Source organism: Orcinus orca, chromosome 3 (genome assembly GCF_937001465.1).
Source record: "Orcinus orca chromosome 3, mOrcOrc1.1, whole genome shotgun sequence".
In the NCBI taxonomy this organism is placed as follows: Eukaryota; Metazoa; Chordata; class Mammalia; order Artiodactyla; family Delphinidae; genus Orcinus; species Orcinus orca.
This window is the reverse complement of record NC_064561.1, coordinates 54923059-54947612: the sequence shown is the minus strand read 5'-3', so window position 1 is coordinate 54947612 and position 24554 is coordinate 54923059. Positions and strand designations below refer to the sequence as shown.

Below are 24554 nucleotides of genomic sequence, written 5' to 3'. Positions count from 1 at the left end.
TGTGGGATTATCCTAGACCAGGGATCGAACCCTTGTCCCCTGCATTGGCAGGCAGATTCTCAACCATTGCGCCACCAGGGAAGCCCTATTGTTTGTAGACTTTTTGATGATGGCCATTCAGACCAGGGTGAGGTAAAACCTCATTGTAGTTTTGAGTTGCCTTTCTCTGATAATTAGTGACGTTGAGCATCTTTTCATGGGCTTTTTGGCCATCTGTATGTCTTCTTTAGAGAAATGTCTATTTATATACTGTTGCTATTGTTAATGACCGAGGGCATGCCTCTGCAGAAGAGCACTGACAAGGTAGACAGCGAGGAGGCCACGACAGAAGCAGACTTGAGAGGGTGGAGGCCCTGACGACCTGGAGGACGACCCGTTCTGGCATTCAAGGTCACCGTGTCTTGCTTCAGCCTACATTGCTCACCCTGCCTCCCACTGCTCTGGATGGTCACTGGACCAGGACACCCGGAGCTTTTCCTACTTCCACAGTCCCCACCCTCTGAGGACCTCCTCCTCCAAGAGGTACCTTGACCAGCCCAACCCTTAAGAATCACCTGGCCCTTATCACAGACTGAATCAATAGGCTGGCTATAGAGATACCCAGACTCATTACAGTCATATCCACTCAGACTTGGAAAAACACACCTGTTCTCATCTGAACACACAAGCAACCTCAAGGCACACCCCAGCCCTGGCCACAGACTCACAAATGTATTCCCATACACTCACGAACACACATACACAACCATAATGCAATCTCACCAAGGCACATGGAGTCCCATACACACACACACACACACACACACACACACACACCACTGGCACACAATAGCAATACATACCCAAGTACATGCTGTCACATTCACAAACCCACAAATTCATGTCCATACACATATGTACATGCAAGCTCAGGAAAGCCCATAGATCTCATATATATACACACTTGTTTAACATTTAGGCATATAAAAGTATCCGTACATATACACAGAGACACGTTCTGAGCACACATGCTCATATACAGCTATCAATGTGCTTATATCTATAAGCATACATATGCATACATACAAGATACACATACAGGACTTCCCTGGTGGTGCAGTGGTTGAGCATCTGCCTGCCAGTGCAGGGGACACCAGTTCAAGCCCTGGCCCGGGAAGATCCCACATGCCTTGGGGCAACTAAGCCCGTGTGCCACAACTACTGAGCCTGCGCTCTAGAACCCGCCAGCCACTACTACTGAGTCCATGAGCCACAACTACTAAAACCTGTGCCCCTAGAGCCCGTGCTCCACAACAAGAGAAGCCACCACAATGAGAAGCCCGCACACTGCAACAAAGAGTAGCCCCGCTCACTGCAACTAGAGGAAGCCTGCACATAGCAACGAAGACCCAATGCAGCCATAAATAAATAAATTAATTAATTAAAAAAAAGAGATACACATACAGCCTCCTATACATCCTCCCAAACACACACACAAAGACATTACAACAAAAAGAAAACCTGTCCTCTCTACGCACACAGATAATGCTCCTGTAGCACATTTCGTTCATTCATCAATTCATTTATATTTTTAAAAATTGCTAAGGAAACTTCCTTGGGCCACCTTCCAAATTCAACCTTGCATTATAGCTACTGTGTAGCCCAACAGAATGTACCAGTAGATCATTTCTCCCTTTAAATTTCCACTTGTGGGTAGGCGATGTGGATTTTCTCTCTGCCTTGCAAGACCCGGGTTAGCAGGGCCCCGGCTCCCTCATCTCCGTCCCTTTCTAACTACCCAGTGCTCCAAGGCCTCCACAGGGAGGGAGGTGATCACTAAGGGTCCGTATCTAAAGGTGCCTTTCCCAGCACTAATCCAACCGCGGCAGGGGTGGGTCCGCGGGTGTGGCTAGGAACCGCGTGCCAACAAGGACACTCCGGGATGGGGGATGAGTGCTGGAAGCTCAAGACCTTCCCTTTGGTGCCTCCCCCACCTCACCGCCCCCACCCCCCACTCCGCTCTTCTCAGGCCCGCCAGCACCCACCCAGCCCTAAGTCATCTGGCTGCGAGCGGGAGGACGCGGGGTCTGGGCTTTCGGCCTCCCCTCCCCCTCCCTTCCTCCGCCTCCCTCCCTTTCCCCTCTATCCTCCTTCCTCCTCGCTCCCCTCCCTCCTGCGTTGGCCCGGCCACGCCCGCCCCTTCCCCTCCCCCCGCCTCCTTCCCCTCCCCTCCCTCGTGGCTCAGGCTGCCCGAGGCTGAGTCATCGCCGCGGACGCTGCCCGGAGAGCTGGCGAGCAGGTAGGGAGATTGTGAAGAAAGCGACCCTGTGCGACCCGTGACCGCCACCACGAACAAGGTTGAGTCCCGGCGCATGGCCCTCTCCCCGAGAGGCCTGAAGAGGCACGGACAGGGCCCAGGATCGCGATGGGGAGGAGCGACGGGCCCCGGAAGGCGCTGATGCCCCCTCCCTTACAGCAGCATTTTGAAGAGCTGCACTTAGGATGGAATCTAAGCGTAACATTAGGTGTCATCCAGGCCAGGCATCGCAAACTGGCGGCCCACGGGCAGGTTTGGCCTGCACCTGATCTTTATTTGGCCTACACAGTGTTGTTTGTTTAAGTTTTAGCCAGATGCCAGTGTTTAAACACCACAGGATATTTCATAGGGGGGAAGTCTGATTCCCCAGTCTTGAAAAATTAGAATATATGTCAACACTGGGCCAGTATTTCCCATGACAACAGTAGCGTCCTGCTGAGTGGAGCTGCTTCTTTAGTTGAGGCATTGCGTCCTCGAATTCCCCACATTCCCCACTACTTCCTTTTTCACCTAAGCCGTTGAACTTCCTTTCTGTTACCTGTGAAGCCCCTGATTTAGCGATTCCTAATCTATCTAGTCCATGCTACTAATTTCTCAGGTGGGAATGAGGAAATGGAGGTGGGAGTTTCCCAGTCACACAACATGTGGCCTTAATGCAGAAGGAGAATCCAGCTTTCCCTCACCTACCAATCTTCCACCAAACCATTTTGCTTCCTTTGGAATGCAGGCTAAGGAAAGGAATTGGCTTGTGAAACGTGGGTCCCAGGAAACGATCTGGAGATCAGGGTGGACGCCAAATAGAAGATTTTCTGGAACAGAAAAAACCAGAGAAGGGTACAACTTCAGATTTCTTTCTATATCAGGGCAGATCTGTACTAAGGAATTGAGCAGAAGTAGAGTGTACAGCAGCCTGACACTGGAGGTGATGGTAGCTTCTCAGGATCTTTCCCTTGGAGTTGGAGTGGAATACAGAACTAGGGTAAGTGGATGGATGGCACAGTTGGCAATTCTGGCAAATTTGGTTATAAGAAGTTGTTTTCAAGTCACTGGAAACTTGGCCTTTGAGATACTAGACTGTTGTATAAGGGTTGCAAAGACAGTGTGCCAGCTTGCTTGGATTATTCTCTAGTGTAGGGCTTCTCAGTCTGGAATGCACATGATTTTTGTAAGAGGAGAATTGATTCACTAGGATGGTGATGGAACTGAAGCTCCTACATTTCTGACAAGCTTCCAGGTGATGCCAATGCTACAAGCTCCCAGACCTCTCTTTGAGTAGCCAGGCTCTGAACTCCTCGTGCCTTCTGTTTATTTGCAAGGGTCTTTGTTACAAGGCAGCCAAGAGGAAGGGCTCAGAATCAGAGACCTGGAATCCCAGCCCACCTTTTAATAGCCAGGTAACCTTGGGCAGGCTGCTCATCCTCTCTGTGCCTCCATTTTCTCATCTGCTCAGTTGGAATCAAAGAATACTTACTTGCTTAGGAGGATAGGGAAGGAAGAGTGAACCGGACATGTGGCCTCACCGCAGTGCGTGGCTCATGGTAGGAGCTCTGGAAAGGTAGTTTGCTTTATCATGCTCTCTGTGGGATTGCCCATGGGCAGTGACACCCATAAGCAACATGGTCAGGGAGGGGGAAATATGGGACATTTCAGGATGAGGATCGAACCCCTTAATGTGGCCTTACAGGCCCTGGGTGGTATGGTCACTACCCAGCCCACCCTTGCCGCACTCCCTGTCTATCCACGCTTCAGCCACACTGGCTGCCTATTAGTAATACATTCTTCAGCTATGGTACTTTCTGTCCTCAGAGGCCTCGTACATGGTGCTCCTCATGCTTTAGCTGCCTGGCCCCTTCTTACCTTCAGTCTCAGCTCCTATTCACTTCCTCAGCGATGCCTTCCTTGATCCCCAAAGTCTTTAAAGTAAGGACTTAGAGGGTGTGTTCTGGTAGAAAGGGAGTACAGGGGACATCTCTTGAGGAGATTTTTATATATATATATATATAAAGAGAGATCACTGTTTTTAATAGAGTTTGTGTTTATTTAGAGCAGCTTTTTGGGGAGGAGGTGGTCGGAGGGGAGGGGGAACTAAACACTGCCCCGGTTAGACTACAAAATGCTTCTTCGCACATTAGAAAAAGGCACAGCTTTGGGAATTCCCTGGTGGCCTAGTGGTTAGGATTCCCGGCTTTCACTACCGTGGCCTGGGTTCAGTCCCTGATAGGGGAACTGAGATCCTGTGAGCTGTGCGGCACAGCCAAGAAAGACAAAAGAAAAAGGCACAGTTTGGGCAGGACTGGATCTCCGCTCTCGCCTGCCCTCTCCACCTGTTACCTTTGTGCGGTATACAAACTGTGCAGCCTTAGTGCTAATGCTTCCCTGAGCAGCCTCGTGATGACCAGCTTAATCTTCCTGCCTGGATTAAGTTCCTTTTAGAAACTCTCTTCACTCCATAAAACTCATCACACATCGGAATTAGGTGTCTTGAGAATGGTTAATTTAAAAATACAGTCCCCTGTACTAGACTCTATATTCCATCCAGGCAGAGACTATCCATCTTGCTCTAGGCTGTATCCCCAGTGCCTAGCCTGGTGCCTGTAACAAAGCAGGTGCGCCATAACTATTTGCTGAATATAGTTGACTCTTGAACAACACAGGTTTGAACTGCGTGGGTCCACTTATACCTGAATTTTTTTCAATAAATACTACTGTAGTACTATATGAGCCACAGTAGGTAGAATCTGAGGATGCAGAACTGCAGATAAAGAGGGCAGGTATCAAGTTATATGCGGATTTTCCATTAGAGGGATGGTCAGTGCCCCTAAATCCTGTGTTGCTTGAGGGTCAGCTGTATTTTAGGGGCTCATTATCTACCAAGAGAGGTAGGACTCATCAAAATAACCATTGCACGAGATGGGGACTAAATGTTGCAGCCCCGGGGAGGGAGATGTCACTTCTAGCTGAGGTCATCTGGGAATGCTCACAAAAGAAGTGGTGTTTCTGCTGAGCCTAACAGAATAGGTGGAGTTCATGAGACCCACATGAGTGCGAGGGTGTTCTTGGCAGTGGGAACAGCAAAAGCAAAGGTACAGAGGGAGAAAAGTTCATTGTGTTCCTTTGACAGGTCACAAATTGTGATCAGCAGACTGGCCAAATGTGTATTGTGAATTAGCTGCTAATATTTAAAAATAAGATTTCACATATAGATCCAGATTTCTCAATTCTCTTGAAAAATTGAAAGATCCCAACAGGCAGCAATTGATTGACATCAAGAAGTGACAGTCCTGGGGCTTCCCTGGTGGCGCAGTGGTTAAGAATTCGCCTGCCAATGCAGGGGACCCGGGTTTGATCCCTGGGCAGGGAAGATCCCACATGCCGTGGAGCAACTAAGCCTGTGTGCCACAACTACTGAGCCTGCGCTCTAGAGCCCGTGAGCCACAGCTACTGAGCCAGTGTGCCACAACTACTGAGCCTGTGCTCTAGAACTCGTGTTACACAACAAGAGAAGCCACCGCAATGAGAAGCCCCTGCACTGCAACGAAGAGTAGCCCCCGCTCTCTGCAATTAGAGAAAGCCCGCGTGCAGCAACGAAGACCCAATGCAGCCAAAAATAAATGAAATAAATTAATTAAAAAAAAGAAGTGACAGTCCCTTTAGAAGGCATATGCTTTTGCTCCCGTTTGCCATAGTACACGCCTTTCCCCGTGGCTTTTTAAAAAATATATACGTATTTATTATTTTTTAAATTTTTATTTATTTTTGGCTTCATTGGGTCTTCGTTGCTGCGTGCGGGCTTTCTCTAGTTGTGGTGAGCGGGAGCTACTCTTTGTTGCGGTGTGTGGGCTTCTCATTGCGGTGGCATCTCTTGTTGCAGAGCATAGGCTCTAGGCGCGTGGGCTTCAGTAGTTGTGGCACACGGCTCAGTAGCTGTGGCACACGGGCTCAGTAGTTGTGGCTCATGGGCTCTAGAGCGCAGGCTCAGTAGTTGTGGCGCATGGGCTTAGTTGCTCCGCGGCATGTGGGATCTTCCCAGGCCAGGGATCAAACCCATGCCCCAGGCAGGCGGATTCTTAACCACTGCGCCACACCACCAGGGAAGTCCCCCCCATTGCATTCCTATACCCAGCTCTCTTCGCTCATTTTTGTCCCTTCCTGGCCTGGCTGTGCGGCTGGCTAGCAGACCATTTGATTGGCTTAATGGGAGTTGTAAGGACAGGTGGTTCCCATCTTACAAGTCAAACGCCAGACTAAGGAAGTTGGCCAGTACCCACCCTAAAGGAAACGAGGAGCCATTGAAGGTTTTTGAGCTTCTAGGTTCAGTAAGGCTGTGATGGACTTTAAGAAGATCCACATGGACTGTAAAAAGAGGCACAATAACCCAGAGCAGGGGCATGGATGCCACGGCTTTTTTTTTTTAAACTGGTGAATAACAGGCCTTCTCGTCTAATGAGGTAAGCTCGTAACGGCAGGGATTTCAAGGGTCTTCAGCTCCACAGAGCACAGCCAGGCCCGAGTTCAACAAGAGGACCCTCAGGCAAGGAGGCTGGTGAAGTTCTGGAAACTGAAGGAGTGGGGAGCTCTGCGTGAGGCTTTCAATGAGGAAAAAAAACCCATGGACTGACTCATAGTTGGGGGACAGGTACTTCCAAAAGGCAGAATTTTAATCTTAAAGGTTTCTAATGACTCATACGTAGTTGACATCCAACTTGCTTTTGCTTAGCCTTGAATATTTGCAAATACATTATTTTGCTTTAAAAATAATTGTACTTTTCTTCTGTTTATAAAAATAATATATCCTCACTAGGAAAAAATGGAAAATGTAGAAAAATGAAATGAAAATAATAATCACCAGTAATCCTACCACCATTGTTAACATGTTGGTGGATTTCCTTGTTTATTTTTTCAGTGTATTTATGCTTTTTTAAACAAAGTTGGGGTCACATTTCACATATAACTGATTGCCCTTTTTTGACTAATACTATGACTCTTTCACCATGAGAAAGTATTAATGCATCTTCTTATAAAACTTTTAAATAAGGTAAAATTCAGAAAAGAAAAACACTATATATGAGCATTTTTCTGGTTTATGAAATATGCTTTGAAAAAACATTTTGCCTCTTTGTTTCTTCCCATTCTCAAAGTGTGGTCAGGAATCTGACTTTTTTTCATCATGCAAAACAGATACTATCACCCTTATTTTACTGAAGAAAATGAGTCACAAAGATGAAATCATTTACCCCGAATTGATTAGTCAGCAGCTAGTCCAGGGTAAGACTACTAAGCCCCAGGCCTTCTGAGTCTGGCTTAGTGCTGTGAGAGGAGGGGGGATACACAGACTGCGCTTCCCCACTGCCATTACCTTTAGTTTAGAGAATGCCAGCTGTGCTTTATTTTTTAATTAATTAACTTATTTATTTTAAGTTATTTTCTTTTTTTTTAATTTTTGGCTGCACTGGGTCTTCCTTGCTGTGAGTGGGCTTTCTCTAGTTGCGTTGTGCGGGCTTCTCATTGCTGTGGCTTCTCTTGTTGCGGAGCATGGGCTCTAGGTGCGCGGGCTTCAGTAGTTGTGGCACGTGGGCTCAGCATTTGTGGTGCATGGGCTCTAGAGCACAGGCTCAGTAGTTGTGGCACAGGCTTAGTTGCTTCGCGGCATGTGGGATCTTCCCAGACCAGGGATGGAACCCATGTCCCCTGCATTGACAGGTGGATTCTTAACCACTGTGCCACCAGGGAAGTCCCTTTATCTTTTTAAAATATTTATTTATTTATTTGGTTGCGCTAGGTCTTAGTTGTGGCTCACCAGCTCCCTAGTGGTGGCATGCACACTCTTAGTTGAGGCATGTGGGCTTCTTAGTTGCAGCATGCATGTGGGATCTAGTTCCCTGACCAGGCATCAAACTCGGGCCCCCTGCATTGGGAGAGCAGAGTCTTAACCACTGCGTCACCAGGGAAGTCCCCAGCTGTGCTTTAAATTCTGGGAATCAAGGAGGCTTTAAAGTGAGCACAGTTAATCCGAGTATACTTCGTGGAAGAGGCAGATTTTATGCAGCATCTGAAAGGTTTGTCCAATAAACAGATAAGTCAGTGGCAGGCACCCAAGCCTACTGATTCCCAAGTGAACAGTAATACCGGGCTTTATCTTGTGGCAAGCCTTACTAAGCCCTTGAACACGCTATGTTATTTAATCCTCACACCCAACTGTGTGAAACACTGCTATTTTCATTGATTTAAAAATGAAGAAACATGGGGCCTTCCCTGGCAGTCCACTGGTTAAGACTCTGCACTCCCACCGCAGGGGGCACTGGTTCGGTCTCTGGTGGGAAACTAAGATCCCATAGGCAGCATGGCCAGAAAATACAAATTAAAATAATAATAATGAAGAAACAAGCATAGAGCGGGGAGGCCTCACAGCTAGTCAGTACCAGGGCAGAGGTTTGAATGCAGGTATCCTGGCCCCAGAGCAGTTACTGTGTTCCATGCACACACCCTCCCTGCCTGAAGCTTGAAGGTTGAGCAGCAAGGCCCAGGCTTTGTACCACTGCCGTCACTGACAGCTGACGGGTTGTGCTCAAGGGACCGAGGGACGCACAGGCAGTGCCGGGGATGCTGCGCCGTTTTGGGGACTGTGAGACAACAGCCAGCCGGGGAGGGCGCCCGGAGCCCTCCGAGAGGATTCCTAAAGTGGGAAAATATAAATAAAAAATTCCCCGGAGCATTAGGCATCCCGTGGCCATTCCTCAGTGACTGCTTCTTGATTCTTCTTTTGATTCCAAAATAAACTCCAGCCTGAAAGGATAGAATCTACAGGAGACTTGCATTCTGGTCCTGCCTCAGCCACTATCTGTTTGTGTGATCTTGGGCCAGTTACTTTCCCTCTCTGTGTCTCGGGGATTAAAGCTGGTCCTTTCACCTGGTCTTTGCAGTTCACATTCCAGCGCGCTGTGGCCAAAAAAATGCTGGGCCTTAGGGATGACTCGGTGGAAACTGGAGCTGTTCGCCATGTGCAGGGGTGCGTGGGTGCTGCGCCCACCCTGCTTTTGCCCCGCACCCCAGCGTTTGCGTGCGCAGGAAGGCTCTCGGGTGTCCTGGGGAGAGCCCAGCCCAGCCGCATCCCTGGGCAGTGCACTTGGGAGTGAGGACATGCACATGGTTGGAGGCACTTGAATTCCTTCCTAAGATCTCTGCTCCCCAGGGCCCAAGTCACCTGAAGGGGCGCCCAACCTTGGGTCTACTAGCTCAGCCCAGCAGCTCCACTCCACCTTCACCGGGCAGCCGGTGATTCTCAGGCACAGCCATGCCTGCCCCTACGAGGAAACCTTCGCTGGCTCCCCACTGCCCCAGGAATAACATCCAGGCTCCTCAGAATGGCAGAGAAGGCCTGCTTCCACCTACCCCAACCTGCCTCTCCAACTCTTTTGCCCTGTCACCTTAATGTAGAGCTTTGTGGTTTTAAAAGTAGGGGCACCTGGATTCAAATCTCCTGAGTCTTCCTGTTCCTGGCTTTATGATCTTTAGGCAAGTTACCACACATCACTAAACCTTGATTTCCACACCATTAAAATGGGGGTGGTAGCACCCATTCCATAGGACTGTGTGAGAAATTAAATGAATCACTTAGCATGGTTCCTAGAACGTGGTAAACTCTAATAGGGCTTAAGTGCCTGTCCTTATTATTGTAACAATTCTCAGCCTCATTTGGCTACCACCTCCTACTTCCTGAAGCTCAGCACTCTTTCCCAACACTGTCTCCATACCTGGAAAGACCTTCCCTGTCCCTCTTCTCCACCCAGCAGGCTCCTACACATTCTTTCAAGCCCTATTCAAAAGCATTGCCTGTGAAGACATTTCCCTCCTTCCCACTTCCTTCCTCCTCTCTCTGCTTGTCAGCACTGTATCCCAGGGGCCATGCTTACTGTCACTTATGGTGGAACAACCAGCATTACACACCTCTCGGTAGGATGCAGTAGACTACACGACTCCATCTAATTTTGCTCCTGCCAAAAATATTGAGCCTGAACCTAATCAGGTCTTCAGAGCTGGCTTCAGTTTACAAGAATTTCAGGGGGTAGAGGAACATGTCATGTAACCCACAGAGAAGCAATCAGGCAAGTCCAGAATGTGGGACAGTTTATAAGGCAACTGGTGTGATTTCTTCGTAAAAGTTAACATCGTGAAACAGAACAAAAGCAAATGCACTGGAGGAGGAGGTTCTAGATTCAAAGAGATCCTAGAGTCTAACAGGTAAATGTAAGATGTGATTTTTTTTTTTTTTGGGGTACGCGGGCCTCTCACTGTTGTGGCCTCTCCCGTTGTGGTGCACAGGCTCCGGACTCGCAGGCTCAGCGGCCATGGCTCACGGGCCCAGCCGCTCCGCGACATGTGGGATCTTCCTGGACCGGGGCACGAACCCGTATCCCCTGCATCGGCAGGCGGACTCTCAACCACTGTGCCACCAGGGAAGCCCAAGGTGTGATTCTTGATTGTATCTTGGCTTGTTTTCTTTTTAAAAAAGCTATAAAGACCAAGTTTTTAGACAGTGGGGGACATCTGACTATGAAGTGCGTATTAGATGATATAAGGAAATTATTAATTTTGTGAGGTGTGGTAAGTGTATTGTGGTTATGGAGGAGAATCCTTATTTTTTGGAAATGCACGCTTAAGTGTTTAGGGCTGAAGTGTTAGAGTATCTGCGCTAAACTTTAAAATAGTTCAGCCACAAATTTAACATATAGTAAGATGAAGTAAATATGGTAAAATGTTGACAGTTGTTGAATCTATGCGATTATACGTAGGTATTCATTTTATAATTCTTCCTACTTTCCAGTATGTGTCAACATTTTCAGAATAAAAAGGTCTTTTTATTTATTTATTTAAAGTTTTCCTTCTCCAGGGCTCCCACAGCAAGTTTTTAGACCTTTATTAAAGAACAAATCACAATATATGGAGGCGACATATGCCAGTGAGTCTTGCCATTCAGATTACAGATTACGAACTCCTGGCAGTAGGATCCAAAGTCTGGATCAACTTTATTTCTCACAGTGCCAAGTTCATAATAAATACTCAATAAACATTTGTTCAATGAACGAAGACTTTACTCGTGCTACAGTGCATTGTCCATCAATAAACTTACTTGGTAATCTCCAGAATGAAAAGGATAATGACAAAATTTAATCAAGCACTTACTATGTGCCAGGCTTGGTGCTAAGTCCCTAACATGCATTATCTCATGTAACCCTCACAGCAGTCGGAAAAATATTGATCCCATTTTACACGTGAGGAAACTGATACACAGAGAGGTGAAGAAACTTGCCCCTAAGATCACTCAGTAACGGCAGAAGCATGTGGTTCTAACCATTACACTATGTTGCCTTGTCCCTCTCTGGCACAATCCTACTGGCACAGGTAATTATGTAGGTACGTGTTTTAGTACCTACCTCTGCTGAACTAGGAGCCCTTCAAAGGCAGAGGAAAGAAAACATGTCTACACAAAAACTTGTATACAAATATTAATAACAGCATTATTGAGAATAGTCAAGGAATGAAAACAGCCCAAATGTACATCAACTTGATGAATGGATAAACAAAATGTGGTATATCCACACAATGGAATATTATTCAGCCCTAAGAAGGAATGAAGTACTGATACAGTCTACAACATGCATAAATCTCGAGCACATTACACTAAGCGAAAGAAGCCCATCTCGGGGACTTCCTTGGTGGCCCAGTGGTAAAGAATCCACCTTCCAATGCAAGGGATGCGACTTTGATACCTGGTCAGGGAACTAAGATCCCACATGCTGCAGGGCAACCAAACCTGTGCACCACAACTACTGAGCCCACGTGCCTTCGAGTCCACACGCCACAACTAGAGAGGGAAAACCCGCACAACCACAACTAGAGAGAAGCCCAAGCGCCACAACGAAGAGACCGCACTCTGTAATGAAAGATCCTGCGTGCTGCAACTAAGACCCGACGCAGCCAAAATAAATAAATAAATATTTTTTAAAAAGAAACCCATCTCAAAAGAGCACATAATATATGATTCCATTTAAATGAAATGTCCAGAATAAGCAAATCCATAGAGATAGAAAGTAGAGTAGTGGTTGATTAGGGCTAAGGGGTTGGAGGATTGGGAGGTGATAGCTAAAGGGTCCAAGAATTCTTTTTGAGGTGATAAAAATATTCTACGATTGATTGTGGTGAAGGTTGCACACTCAATATATCAAAAACAATTGAATTTACAATTTAAATGGGTGAATTGTATTGTGTGAGAATTGTATCTCAATAAAGCTGGAAAAAAAAAGCAGAGGAAATATCTTATGCACCAGTGAATCTGCCAAGCTAGTTGAGTGAAAAAAGAATGAATGAATGAATGAATGGCTGTTTCCATTGCAAATGACAAAAATCTTCCGTATTTCCGAAGTCTAAAATGAATTTCCTTGACAGCCTTACAGGCATGCTCACTCTTAGCTCCCAGGAACTCAATTATATACTAAGAAACCTGATAATTCAATAAATAATTCCTGAGGTTGCCAGTGCTACTCCAGAAGAAAAGAGAAATGCACAGATGATTTCTTTCAGATACAAACTGTGGGATTGCTGAACAAGGAGATGCCAGGATGTTCTGTCTGGGAAGGGTCGTGGAGATCTCACTGTGATCTGTTTCTACTTGGCAAACCTAGATTCATTTATTTGGACTCATCTGACTATTCCTGTGTTTTTTTTCTCCTTGCCCTGGTCATTCAGAAGGATGGTTGTAAATGAAAGCTCCAGGATAAAATACTTTATGAGGTTCTGTGGAAATAATAGGGAAGGACCCAAACACTTCAGTGGGTATCCGTCAACTGGCAGGGAAGTTTGCTTGTTCAAAATGTTGCTTCGGGCCTCATACCTGGAAGATTCAGATTCAGTTCAACTAGGGTGGGGCCATAGAAACTGCGTTTTAAATAAAGCATCTGCGGTGTCCTTGATACAGGGGAAGCCTGGCCATATGAGAAACACTGACCTAAATAAAGCATAGACAGGAGGAACTGAAATGTGTACATTATCTCAGGCAGAAAAATGGGTTTGCTGAGGGATCTTAGAGATCATGGAATTTAAAGGTTTTCATGCTGTGCCCCCTGGAACTCCTAAGGACTCCGTGGAGCACTTGGAGGGGCTGTTGAGTTGGTGGAGGTACAGAGGTGCAGATAGGTCTACCTCAGCACGTGCCCCTTTTTCTTTTTGTTATTTATTTATTTATTTATTTATTAGAAGATGTTGGGGGTAGGAGTTTATTAATTAATTTATTTTTGCTGTATTGTGTCTTCGTTTCTGTGCGAGGGCTTTCTCTAGTTGTGGCAAGTGAGGGCCACTCTTCATAGCGGTGCGCGGGCCTCTCACTATCGCGGCCTCTCCTGTTGCAGACCACAGGCTCCAGACGCGCAGGCTCAGTAGTTGTGGCTCACGGGCCTAGTTGCTCCGCGGCATGTGGGATCCTCCCAGACCAGGGCTCGAACCCGTATCCCCTGCATTAGCAGGCAGATTCTCAACCACTGCGCCACCAGGGAAGCCCCCACATGCCCCTTTAACAGCTCTATTTCCATTTTTTTTCCTAAACTAAGATATTGGGTTCTATTGCTTGAATGCCATTAATCATGCCCTGTCCCTCATATGCAAGTGGAAAAACTGAGGACTAGAGAGGAAAGTATTTTCCCAGGGTAGCAGAGTGACAGCACACGGATGGCAGAACCAGGGCTGTTACCAGGGCTTCACTTCCAGCCCAGGGCCCTTCCCACCAGGGAATGCCAGTTTGGACACATCTCTTCATCTCAGGGTGGCTTTCCCTCTCTGCCTGCAGCAAATCCCACAGAAGACAGCAGGGCCTAGACTAGGGTAAGAGGAATTGAGGCATCCTGCCTCCAGCACAAAATTTAGGGGGGTGCCCCAAAATTCAGAAATCAAGACAAATAATATTTTAATGCAATATATTAAAAATCAAAATTAATGCCAAAAAATTCATGATGAACAAAATACCAAAATTTTACATAAAAGTGAAATCAGTAGTTCTGATTTTTCCTTTTGCCCCAAGCTTCAATATGGCTTTCTACAGCACTATTACTTATCCTGCTTTCATTTAAAGTTTTGGTATTTTGTTCATCATGGATTTTGGGCATTAATTTTATTTTTAAAATATTATATTTGAACTTCCCTGGTTAAGAATCCGCCTGCCAATGCAGGGGACATGGGTTCGAGCACTGGTCTGAGAAGATCCCACATGCTGCGGATCAACTAATCCTGTGCGCCACCGCTACTGAGCCTGCGCTCTAGAGCCCGCAAACCACAACTACTGAAGCCCACGCGCCAAGAGCCCGTGCTCCGCAACAAGAGAAGCCACCGCGATGAGAAGCCCGCGCACCGCAACGAAGAGTAGCCCCCGCTCGCCCCAACTAGAGAAAACCTGTGTGCAGCAATGAAGACCCAATGCAGCCATAAATAAATAAATAAATAGATTTATTTATTTATTTTTCTGCAGTACGCGGGCCTCTCACTGTTGTGGCGTCTCCCGTTGCGGAGCACAGGCTCCGGACGCGCAGGCTCAGCGGCCATGGCTCACGGGCCCAGCCGCTCCGCGGCATGTGGGATCTTCCCGGACGGGGCACGAACCCGTGTCCCCTGCATCGTCAGGCGGACTCAACCACTGCGCCACCAGGGAAGCCCAGATTTTTTTTTTTTAATAATAAAATATTGTATTCAAGTATTATTTATCTGGGTTACTAAGTTTTTTTGCGTTTCCCTTAACTTGGTGCCTGAGGCAGGTGCCTCATTTGCCTCGCCCTAATCTTGGTCCTATAGAACAGGTCTCTTGGCAGATTGCTGAGTAAATGCCCCATTGTCCTCTGGGAATCCCTCCAGATCCTACCACTTTATTTGATGGAACTGATGTTTGTTTGGTCTCACTGTGACATTGCCCTTGCCACTTGACCTGCAGAGAGGTTTGTAATCTGCAGGGGATATTTGTTTTGCTGACCCAGCAACATTCTCCCCTCTCTGGCAACAGTAATTGTTAAATTGTTCCGGTTCATTCCCTCCCCATCTGTGCAGCTGACTCCAGCCCATAGCCTAGAGGTCGGCATGTGACTCAGCTCTGCCAATCAGAGGCTCGCATCCCCTGGCCACAATGATTGGTTCGGGAGTGGTCATGTGACTCAGTTACAGCCAATGAGACTCGATTCTGGAGGTCTGGTCTGAACTTCAGGAAAGGGAAACTTTCTCTTTTCTCTGGTAGCTGAGAGGACGGGATGTAAGCCACCTCCGGCAGCCTCTCTGAGACACAGAAGGCTGCAAGGTGGACAGCAGCAGATAGAGGCAAGGAAGAAACGTCCTGGTGATATTACTTGAGCTCCTGGATCCAGCTGTGCACAAGGCAATTCTACACTCTGGACTTAAGGGAAGTGTGGGCCAACTTTTGCCCAAGTCAGTTGGAGTATTGTCTCTGTCACATAGCTGATTCACTCCTTCCCTGCAGTCTGTCCAGGTTGTCCCTGGGAGATGCCTTGGAGAAGCCCAGCCCCAGACTTCCATCCTGAAGATCTTCATCCAGGTGATGGCATCCTTCATCCAAGGGCAGCCTTAGAAGGCAGAGTATTGGTAACAACAACAACTCTAGATACCATTACTGAGCAGTAGTGCCACTGTCGGGTCCTGTGGTAAATATTTACACACCTATATACTCATTTTCTCCTATAACAACTCTACAAAGTAGATTCCATTACTAACTCCAGGCTGAAATCTGGTCCATCCATCCCCAGGCCAAATGTCCCAAATCACCAACTAGAGGCAAAGGGAAGGCCCCGGTTAACCAGCAAATGAGCCTGCTTCCCACTCCATTGTGCTCTTTCGTAAATGGATAGACTTTCTAGGAGGCAGACTGTTTCTAAGAACAGCTGAGCCTGGGTGTTAACAAACCCGTATCCCCACACTTTCCCGTAGCACTGTCAGCATCTTGAAGTAAAAAACCTTAGGCCAGCTTCCTTTGACCTGGGAGTGAAGCTCAGTGCCACAGCACAGCGGTGGCCTATATGAGAAAAGAATCTAGAAAAGAATGACTATATGTACATGTATAACTGAATCACTTTGCTGTACACCTGAAACTAACACAACACTGTAAATCAACTATACTCCAGTAAAATCAAAACAAAACGGAACAAACAAAAAATTAGTGGGTGGGTCGACTCACTGACTGTGGCCGTCTTTGCCATCTTTGTTCATTTATTTATTCAACAAACATTGATTGAGTACCAGCTATATGCCAGATCCCGTTCTCAGCACTGAGGATACAAATGTTGAACAAAACTGGGGGCAGTCTCTGCCTCCAGGGAGCTGACAGTCTTGTCAAGGAGGCATGTATTAAACAAATAATTGCACATGGAATCATTTAATTACAAGTAGGGTAAGCAAGGAGAAGGAAAAGTTCAGGCTGATATGAGAATGTGCAATAGAAGCATCTTAAACCCATTGGCGGACTAACTAAGCAACTTTATTCATTTGACAGGTGTGTTTGGATTGACTGCTCAGTGCTAGGCACTGTGTTTGCTGCTGAGTGCTGGACAGAGAGGGGAACAAGGCTCAGCCCCTGCCCACAAGGATCTTGCCATGCACAACAAATACACCATCTGACCAGCTCTCTGAGAAGCTGCAAGTTTACAGCTTTGACATCCACTTGAAAGAACAATGCCATGCCTGCTTCCACAGGTGAACCAAATATATTTGACTAGTTCCATTGGCCTCATATTGGTCTTACTATGTCTTTCTCTGACCCTCAGTGACTTTTGCTCTCAAGGGTTGGAAAAATTGGGACAAATGGTCACTGAGCTTATTGAGAATGTTTTATGATGCTCTGTAAAAATAGGGTCTTGGGTGAAAAATACACATGGTCTCATTGGGAGAAGAAGGCATCAGGAAAGGGAAGGGACTGGGGATTGAAACTCCCTGGGCCTTGTGGCTCCAGCCTGCTGAGGACAGGAGCTTGGCTTTGATGGCAGGCCTTTGGTGATATTTCTGGCTGCCTGGCCCCAAGGGTATGAACTGGAGTGTGTTCCCAGCTCGCCACGGGGAACTTTCTGGATGGCTTTATTATTCAGAGCATAAGATGCTTTGGCTCCAATAGCCGGAGACAGTCAGCGATTCTGCAGAGCTGGGTTCTCAGCAGCAGAGGTGAGCATGTGGGTGGTTTCAGACACAGGAGGTTTGGCTCAGTCCTTTTTAGAGCCAGCCTCCCGCAAGCAGCCAGAATCACTTGGCCCCCTGGGCCCTAATCCAGGCCTGAAATGTGACAGGGTGGGGAGAAATGGGAAGGGAGTGGCCTCTGACTGTATCCTCCCTGGACTGGAGCACTTAGAGGGTGGGGAATGCAGCTGATTCTTTTTTGTATCTCCCAAGCCTGATGCCCTGGGACAGGTGTCTTGTATCTCATGTGTTGAGGGCTTACTATATGCTAGGCATTAGTTCATTTAATCCTCACAACAACCCCATGTGATAAGTTCTGCTATTATTCTCATTTTATAGGTAGCTGAGGCTCAGGGTAGTGGAGGAGGATCCACAGAGAGTACAAAGCTGTGCTACCCTGTCGTCTCAGCATGGACCTCAGAGAGCAGACAGTCAGCAGAGTGGGAGGGTGGTGAGGATTCTCTTACATGTGGCTGCTTGGGGTGAAGCCTGGAATAGAAAGCAGCTAACTCCTGGGACAAGGCTTCAACTTGGTACAGAGCCTTGACCATCCTGGCTCTAAGAAGTATGACATTAACTATTTGGAGAATAACGTAGAATGTAGCATTTTGTCGCTTCGCTAAGGCCTTACTTTATATCAATAATAATACAAGTACATAACCAATCCATTAAGGTCTTATTTTTGTTTGTTTGTTTGTTTGCGGTACACGGGGGCCTCTCACTGTTGTGGCCTCTCCCGTTGCGGAGCACAGGCTCTGGACGCGCAGGCTCAGCGGCCATGGCTCACGGGCCCAGCCGCTCCGCGACATGTGGGATCTTCCCGGACCAGGGGACGAACCCACGTCCCCTGCATCGGCAGGCGGACTCTCAACCACTGCGCCACCAGGGAAGCCCCAAGGTCTTATTTCTTTTCAGTCACTGAGGCAAGGGCTTTATGTATATCATTTCATTTAATCCTCACATCAAGCCGTGAATAGGTATTATTATCCTTCTGAGGAGAGAGACATTAAATAACTTGGCCAAGGTCACAGCTAGTGAGTTACAGAGCCAGGATTCAACTTAAGAATGCGTGGCTCCAAGATCTCCTGATTCTCTGAGCATCAGAGACCTGGCTCAATTCCTGGTTCCTCCATGAACCAACGGTGTGCCCTTGGCAAGTCGGTTAACTTTTCTGGGCCTCATTTTCCACATCTGTGAAATGGGTAGGTTGAGCTAGATGATGTGTTAGGCCCCCTCCGTCTCTGATATCTAGACTTTGAACCCCTTGAAGGATATCACTTATGTATCCCCAGCACCTAGCAGAGGGCATGGCCCAGAGTGGGTCTAAGTCCACGTCTGTTGAGCTAAATCTATCCTGATGGGGCCCCAGCTCTTAGCTCCACAAGTAGTTGCCATTTCCAAATCTCTGCATTTCATAGCCTCCCCCATCCAAAGATACCATAATTTATCCATTTTGATTGTTTTCCATTTTTCGTATTAAAAAAAAAATGTTACTGGCCCAGGGAGGTGGGGCCTGCCGCCAGGGGGATCCGTCCGCTGTCGTTGCAAAGTGGAACTCTGCCACGCGGTCAGCCTGCCACACGGTCATTCTGCCGGCAGGCACTGTACAAATCCATGGGGAGAAAAGTCCAAGCAGTGAGGCCTCTGCTGCACCGGCCATCCTCTTCTCCCAGGCCTGGGCCCTAGTTGGCCCTCCCGCCTCCCCTGCCCCGCCCTGCACAAGGGGGCTTGCGAATGGTCAGGCAGCCACCCAGACGCCTTCCTTCCTCTCCAGACAAGATGGCGGGGTGCGAGGCTGGTGTGACTTTAGGGCAGCCGCACCTTTCTCGGCAAGATCTCAACACTTTGGATGTTACCAAGTTGACGTCACTTTCACATGAAGTTATCAGCAGACAGGCCACAATCAATATAGGTACAATTGGTCATGTAGCTCATGGGCAATCTACGGTTGTAAAAGCTGTTTCTGGAGTTCACACTGTCAGGTTCAAAAATGAACTAGAAAGAAACATTACAATCAAACTTGGCTATGCTAATGCTAAGATTTATAAACTTGACGACCCAAGTTTTCCTTGGCCAGAATGTTATAGATCCTGTGGAAGTAGTACACCTGATGAGTGTCCTACAGATATTCCAGGGACCAAAGGGAACTTCAAATTAGTCAGACATGTTTCCTTTGTTGACTGTCCTGGCCACGATATTTTGATGGCTATTATGCTGAACGGTGCCGCAGTGATGGAAGCAGCTCTCCTGTTGATAGCTGGGAACGAGTCTTGTCCTCAGCCTCAGACTTTCAAATACCTGGCTGCTATAGAAATCATGAAACGGAAGCATATTTTGATTATACAAAATAAAATTGATTTGGTAAAAGAAAGCCAGGCTAAAAGAACAGTATGAACAGATCCTTGCATTTGTACAAGGTACAGTAGCAGAAGGAGCTCCTATTACTCCAATTTCTGCTCAGCTAAAATACGATATTGAAGTTGTCTGCGAGTACCTAGTAAAGAAAATTCCAGTACCCCCAAGAGACTTTACTTCAGAACCCCGACTTATTGTTGTTAGATCCTTTGATGTCAACAAACCTGGCTGTGAAGTTGATGACCTTAAGCGGGGTGTAGCTGGTGGTAGTATTCTAAAAGGAGTATTAAAGGTGGGCCAGGAGATAGAAGTCAGACCTGGTATTGTTTCCAAAGATAGTGAAGGAAAGCTCATGTGTAAACCCATCTTTTCCGAAATTGTATCGCATTTCGCAGAGCATAATGATCTTCAGTTTGCTGCTCCAGGAGGTCTTTTGGAGTGGGAACAGAAACTGGCCCCACTTTGCGCCGGGCTGACAGAATGGTGGGGCAGGTGCTTGGTGCAGTTGGAGCTTTACCTGAGATCTTCACAGAATTGGAAATTTCCTATTTCCGGCTTAGACGGCTTCTAGGTGCACGCACTGAAGGAGACAAGAAAGCAGCAAAAGTGCAAAAGCTGCCTAAGAATGAAGTGCTTATGGTGAACTTAGGATCCCTGTCGACAGGAGGAAGAGTTAGCGCGGTCACGGCTGATTTGGGCAAAATCGTTTTGACTAATCCTGTGTGCACAGAAGTAGGAGAAAAAATTGCCTTTAGCCGAAGAGTTGAGAAACACTGGTGTTTAATTGGTTGGGGTCAAATAAGAAGAGGAGTGACAGTCAAGCCAACAGTAGGTGATGACTGAAGAATTAAATAACAGATTTGGATGAAGTCGGAATTTCTCTTAACGTAGGGGTATATTTTCAAAGCAATAGTGAGGAATTAATTTCACAGCTCATTACCTTAGGAGTAGCTGTAAGGTTATTCTCATTTTTTAGTGATGAAAAGTTAACCTCTAAAATAGGGTCTACAATAAATGTAAAAATGGCATAATGTTGGCATAATGTTGGATTGAATCTACATTTTACCAGAAACTAATCATTCCCAAATAATGTCTAATTTATACATCAGTGCAGGTTTGAAAGGAAACTGCTACAACCAGCCTTTGCTGTAGCACACATCCCACTGAATCTGTTTGAAATAAAATTTTTCTTCTTAAAAAAAAAAAAAATGTTCCTGTATGTCTCTCTCTTTTTACTATCCTGCATGTCTCTTAATGGACTAAAGTATCACTTAGTGTATATCCAGATGTGGAGTTTTTGGGTCATGGGGTGTACACAAATCCCTCTCAAAAGTTGTCGTAGGAATTTCCATTCCCACCATGTGTAAGAGCTACCCTTTCCCCATATCCTTCCAAAACCGAAGTTTGTCAGATTTTAAAAATTTTGTCAGTTGGCTGAGTGTGAAGTGGCATAAATATATTTTAACTTTTCATAGTGGAAAATTTCAAGTATTTACACAATAGTAGAAAGAATAGTACAATGAACTTCTACTGTACCTATTATTCACCTTCAACAATTAATAACTCCTTACCAATTTTGTTCCCTTTCTATTCTACCACCCATTATTTTTAACTGAATTCCAAATGTCATACCATTTCATCTGTAAATATTTCAGCAACATCTCTAAAAGATAAGACCTCCCCTTTTTAAACACAACCGCAGTACATCATCAAACAGCACCAAATGTCAACAATTCCTTAATATCAAATATTTGAGTCCAATGACACTTTTTTTTTATATTTGTTTGAATTGGGATTCAAACAAGGTCCATACATTTTTATTATTATTTTTTTATTTTTTGGCCACACTGTGTGGCATGTGGGATCTTAGTTTCCCGACCAGGGATCGAACCCGCGCCCCCTGTGGTGGAAGTGCAGAGTCTTAACCACTGTACCACCAGGGAAGTCCCAAGGTCCATACATTGTGTTTGGTTAATATTTGCTAAGTTTCTTTTAATGTATACGTTAAATCTCTGTCTCTCTTTTTTAGTATCTTGACATTTATTTGTTAAAGAAATCAGATTGATTTTCCTGTTAGACTTCTTCCTAGTTTAGCTTTTGCTAAATGCATCCTTGGGGTGTCATTTCATGTGTTCCGCAGTCCCTGTATTTCCTGTAAGCTGGTAGTCAGGTCAAGAACAGGGGTTAACAAGCTATAGCCCATGGGTCATATCTAGCCCCTACTCTTTTTTGTAAACAGAGTTTTGTTGGAACACAGCCATGCCCATTTGTTTAGTTATTGTCTACGCCTGGTGTTTGTACTATTCAACAGCAGAGCTGAATAGTTGCAACAGAGATTAGAGCTATATAACCTGTAAAGTTTAAAATATTTGTTACCTGGCCCTTTAGAGAGAAAGTTTGTCAACCCCTGCGTCTAAAGTCTTGGTCAGACTCCTGCTTGATTTTGGAGGCATGATTTCTTCATAGAAGGTGGTATTGATTCCATCAAAAGGCCCATTATGTCAAGTTGTTTCTGTTTTTGTGATATTTTCAGTTAGATCAGCTAATTCATAACAAGTGATGATGTCCCAAGTCAATCCTTCATTCCTTTTTCATTTTATTTGTTGGAATGCTTATGTACAGAGCAGCTTCCTCTCCTTTACTATTTGGTTGCCTGAGGCACAGTTCTTACAGGAAAGACAGAACAAGTGCTTAATTGTTTCCCTTTATTTACTGGTTTTCAAAATAATGAATTGATTTCTTAATATCTTCTGAAGATGATCACTGAAGTTTTTGTTTATTTTTAATATATCATTGTAGACTCGTGGATTAATATATATTTGATGTTTTTCAACTGATGGCAGTTATTTTCTTTACTGATGCTCAAATTGTCCTGACTTTGGCCAACCGAGACTCTTCGGTTGCCCGCTGAGTCTCTTTGCCATAACTAGCTTCCTTGATTTTTGGCATTAAAAGATAGTCTAAGTACATATTGTGCATCTTCTGTCCTAAAGCTGGTATCAGCTGTTTATTTGTTTGTTTGTTTGTTTATTGAGGAGCCTGGTTCCTTTTAGTGTGAAATAGTATTTAGAGACTACAGTCTGGACAATGAAGTTGCTTTCTAAAGTGTCGCTCATTGTTTCTAGACCTGAAAACAGTAGGCAGCGCTAGGGAATATGTGTCTGTTTTCAGGTCAGCTGCATCAAAAATTCACACTGAAACTTCCACTTTAAACCCAGAATTATAAGATTTTCACGGAACCCCTTTCATCCTTCATATGTATCTCCTTTCTCTGGAACCAAGTCCTGGTTCTCAACACCAGCAGCATCAGAACTCATTTGCTTCATCCCACATTACCTAGCCGACAGTCCCAGAATAACAATTCCAGTGCTGCCGCTAACAATACGATGACTGAAAACCGGCAGCCCTTTATAAACACCAGAGTGAAAAATTCTGAAAATGAAACAGGAGAGGACCTCAGCAGGAAGGGTCTGTGCTGACCCCATATAACTGTGTGGCAGTTTGCATTACTGCTGGAATTTTTTTTTTTTTTTTTTTTTGCGGTACGCGGGCCTCTCACTGTTGTGGCCTCTCCCGTTGCGGAGCAGAGGCTCCGAAAGCGCAGGCTCAGCGGCCATGGTTCACGGGTCCAGCCGCTCTGCGGCATGTAGGATCCTCCTGGACCGGGGCACGAACCCGTGTCCCCTGCATCGGCAGGCGGACTCTCAACCACTGTGCCACCAGGGAAGCCCACTGCTGGAATTTTTAATACTGTATTCTGTTGGTCAGGATTTTGTTCTTCAGTGTGATCAACTCTTAAAATCATAGTTTTTACCCTTTTAAGTGTCTAAAGAATGGAGAAACAGGAGGTTATAGCAATGTAGGCTGGTGAGATGATTGTTGGGTTGGTAACCCACGTATGCTGGTAAGCTCCAGGCTTCAGTTTCCCTCCCTAATACATGAGGATAAAGAGAGGAAGGAGATATTTGCAGGAGGGGCTTTGGGGCAATCAAGTCATCCCTCTGAATCATTTCCTTATCTATTAAAAAAGGGGGGCAGGGATTGGACTTTACTCTCGCCACAGCAGTTTTCTTTCTGTTCTCCAAACACACCTGCTCAGGGCCTTTGCACTTGTAGTTCCCTGTGTCTGGAACACTCTCTATCCAGCTCTTCCAATGATTGGTTCCTTGTCATTACTCAAGTCTCACCTTCAATGTCACCTCCTCAGAGAGAGTCTCTCTGCCCACATAATGTACAATAGCAACAGCCATTACTTGATCGTATCGCCTGTTTCCTTTCTTCAGGGGACTGTTACCTATCTGATCTGTTTACTTGTTTAGGTCTAGCTCCCCTCTTTCTAGAATGCAAGCTCAATAGGAGTAGGATCCTGACTTTCTTGTTCACTTTCTTGTACCCCTAGGCCCTAAAACAGGCCAGGCAGGTGCAAAATAGTTGCTGAATAGTGATGCCTATTGAATCAGTGAATTCCTGGTAAATGAATAGTTGGCTTAGAGAATCTCCAAAGTCCTTTTTAGCTCTAAGTGTGAGTGTAATACAATATACAATACAGTGAGTGTGAACGTACACACAAGCATGACTTTGCCATTTTACAGATGTGGAAACTGAGGCAGTGAGTGACTTGCCAAAGTTTTCACAGAGAAGGCAGTGGTGTGGTCTAGAGCACTGTATGGGACGTCAAAAGCAGGGGATTCAGGTTTGG

The 24554-nt window shown here is 46.0% G+C and overlaps 1 protein-coding gene across 1 annotated transcript; it reads left to right on the top strand.

The window, feature by feature from the left end:
* The first annotated feature begins 1928 nt into the window (after nucleotides 1-1928).
* On the top strand, nucleotides 1929-21064 carry LOC117197053 (eukaryotic translation initiation factor 2 subunit 3-like). Its single transcript, XM_049707821.1, is given in 6 exon segments — nucleotides 1929-2278; nucleotides 3160-3275; nucleotides 15801-15875; nucleotides 16827-19879; nucleotides 19881-20286; nucleotides 20289-21064. Coding segments are annotated over 3 exon segments (1461 nt in total). The 5' UTR covers nucleotides 1929-2278; nucleotides 3160-3275; nucleotides 15801-15875; nucleotides 16827-19234; the 3' UTR covers nucleotides 20699-21064.
* The last annotated feature ends 3490 nt before the right edge of the window (nucleotides 21065-24554 follow it).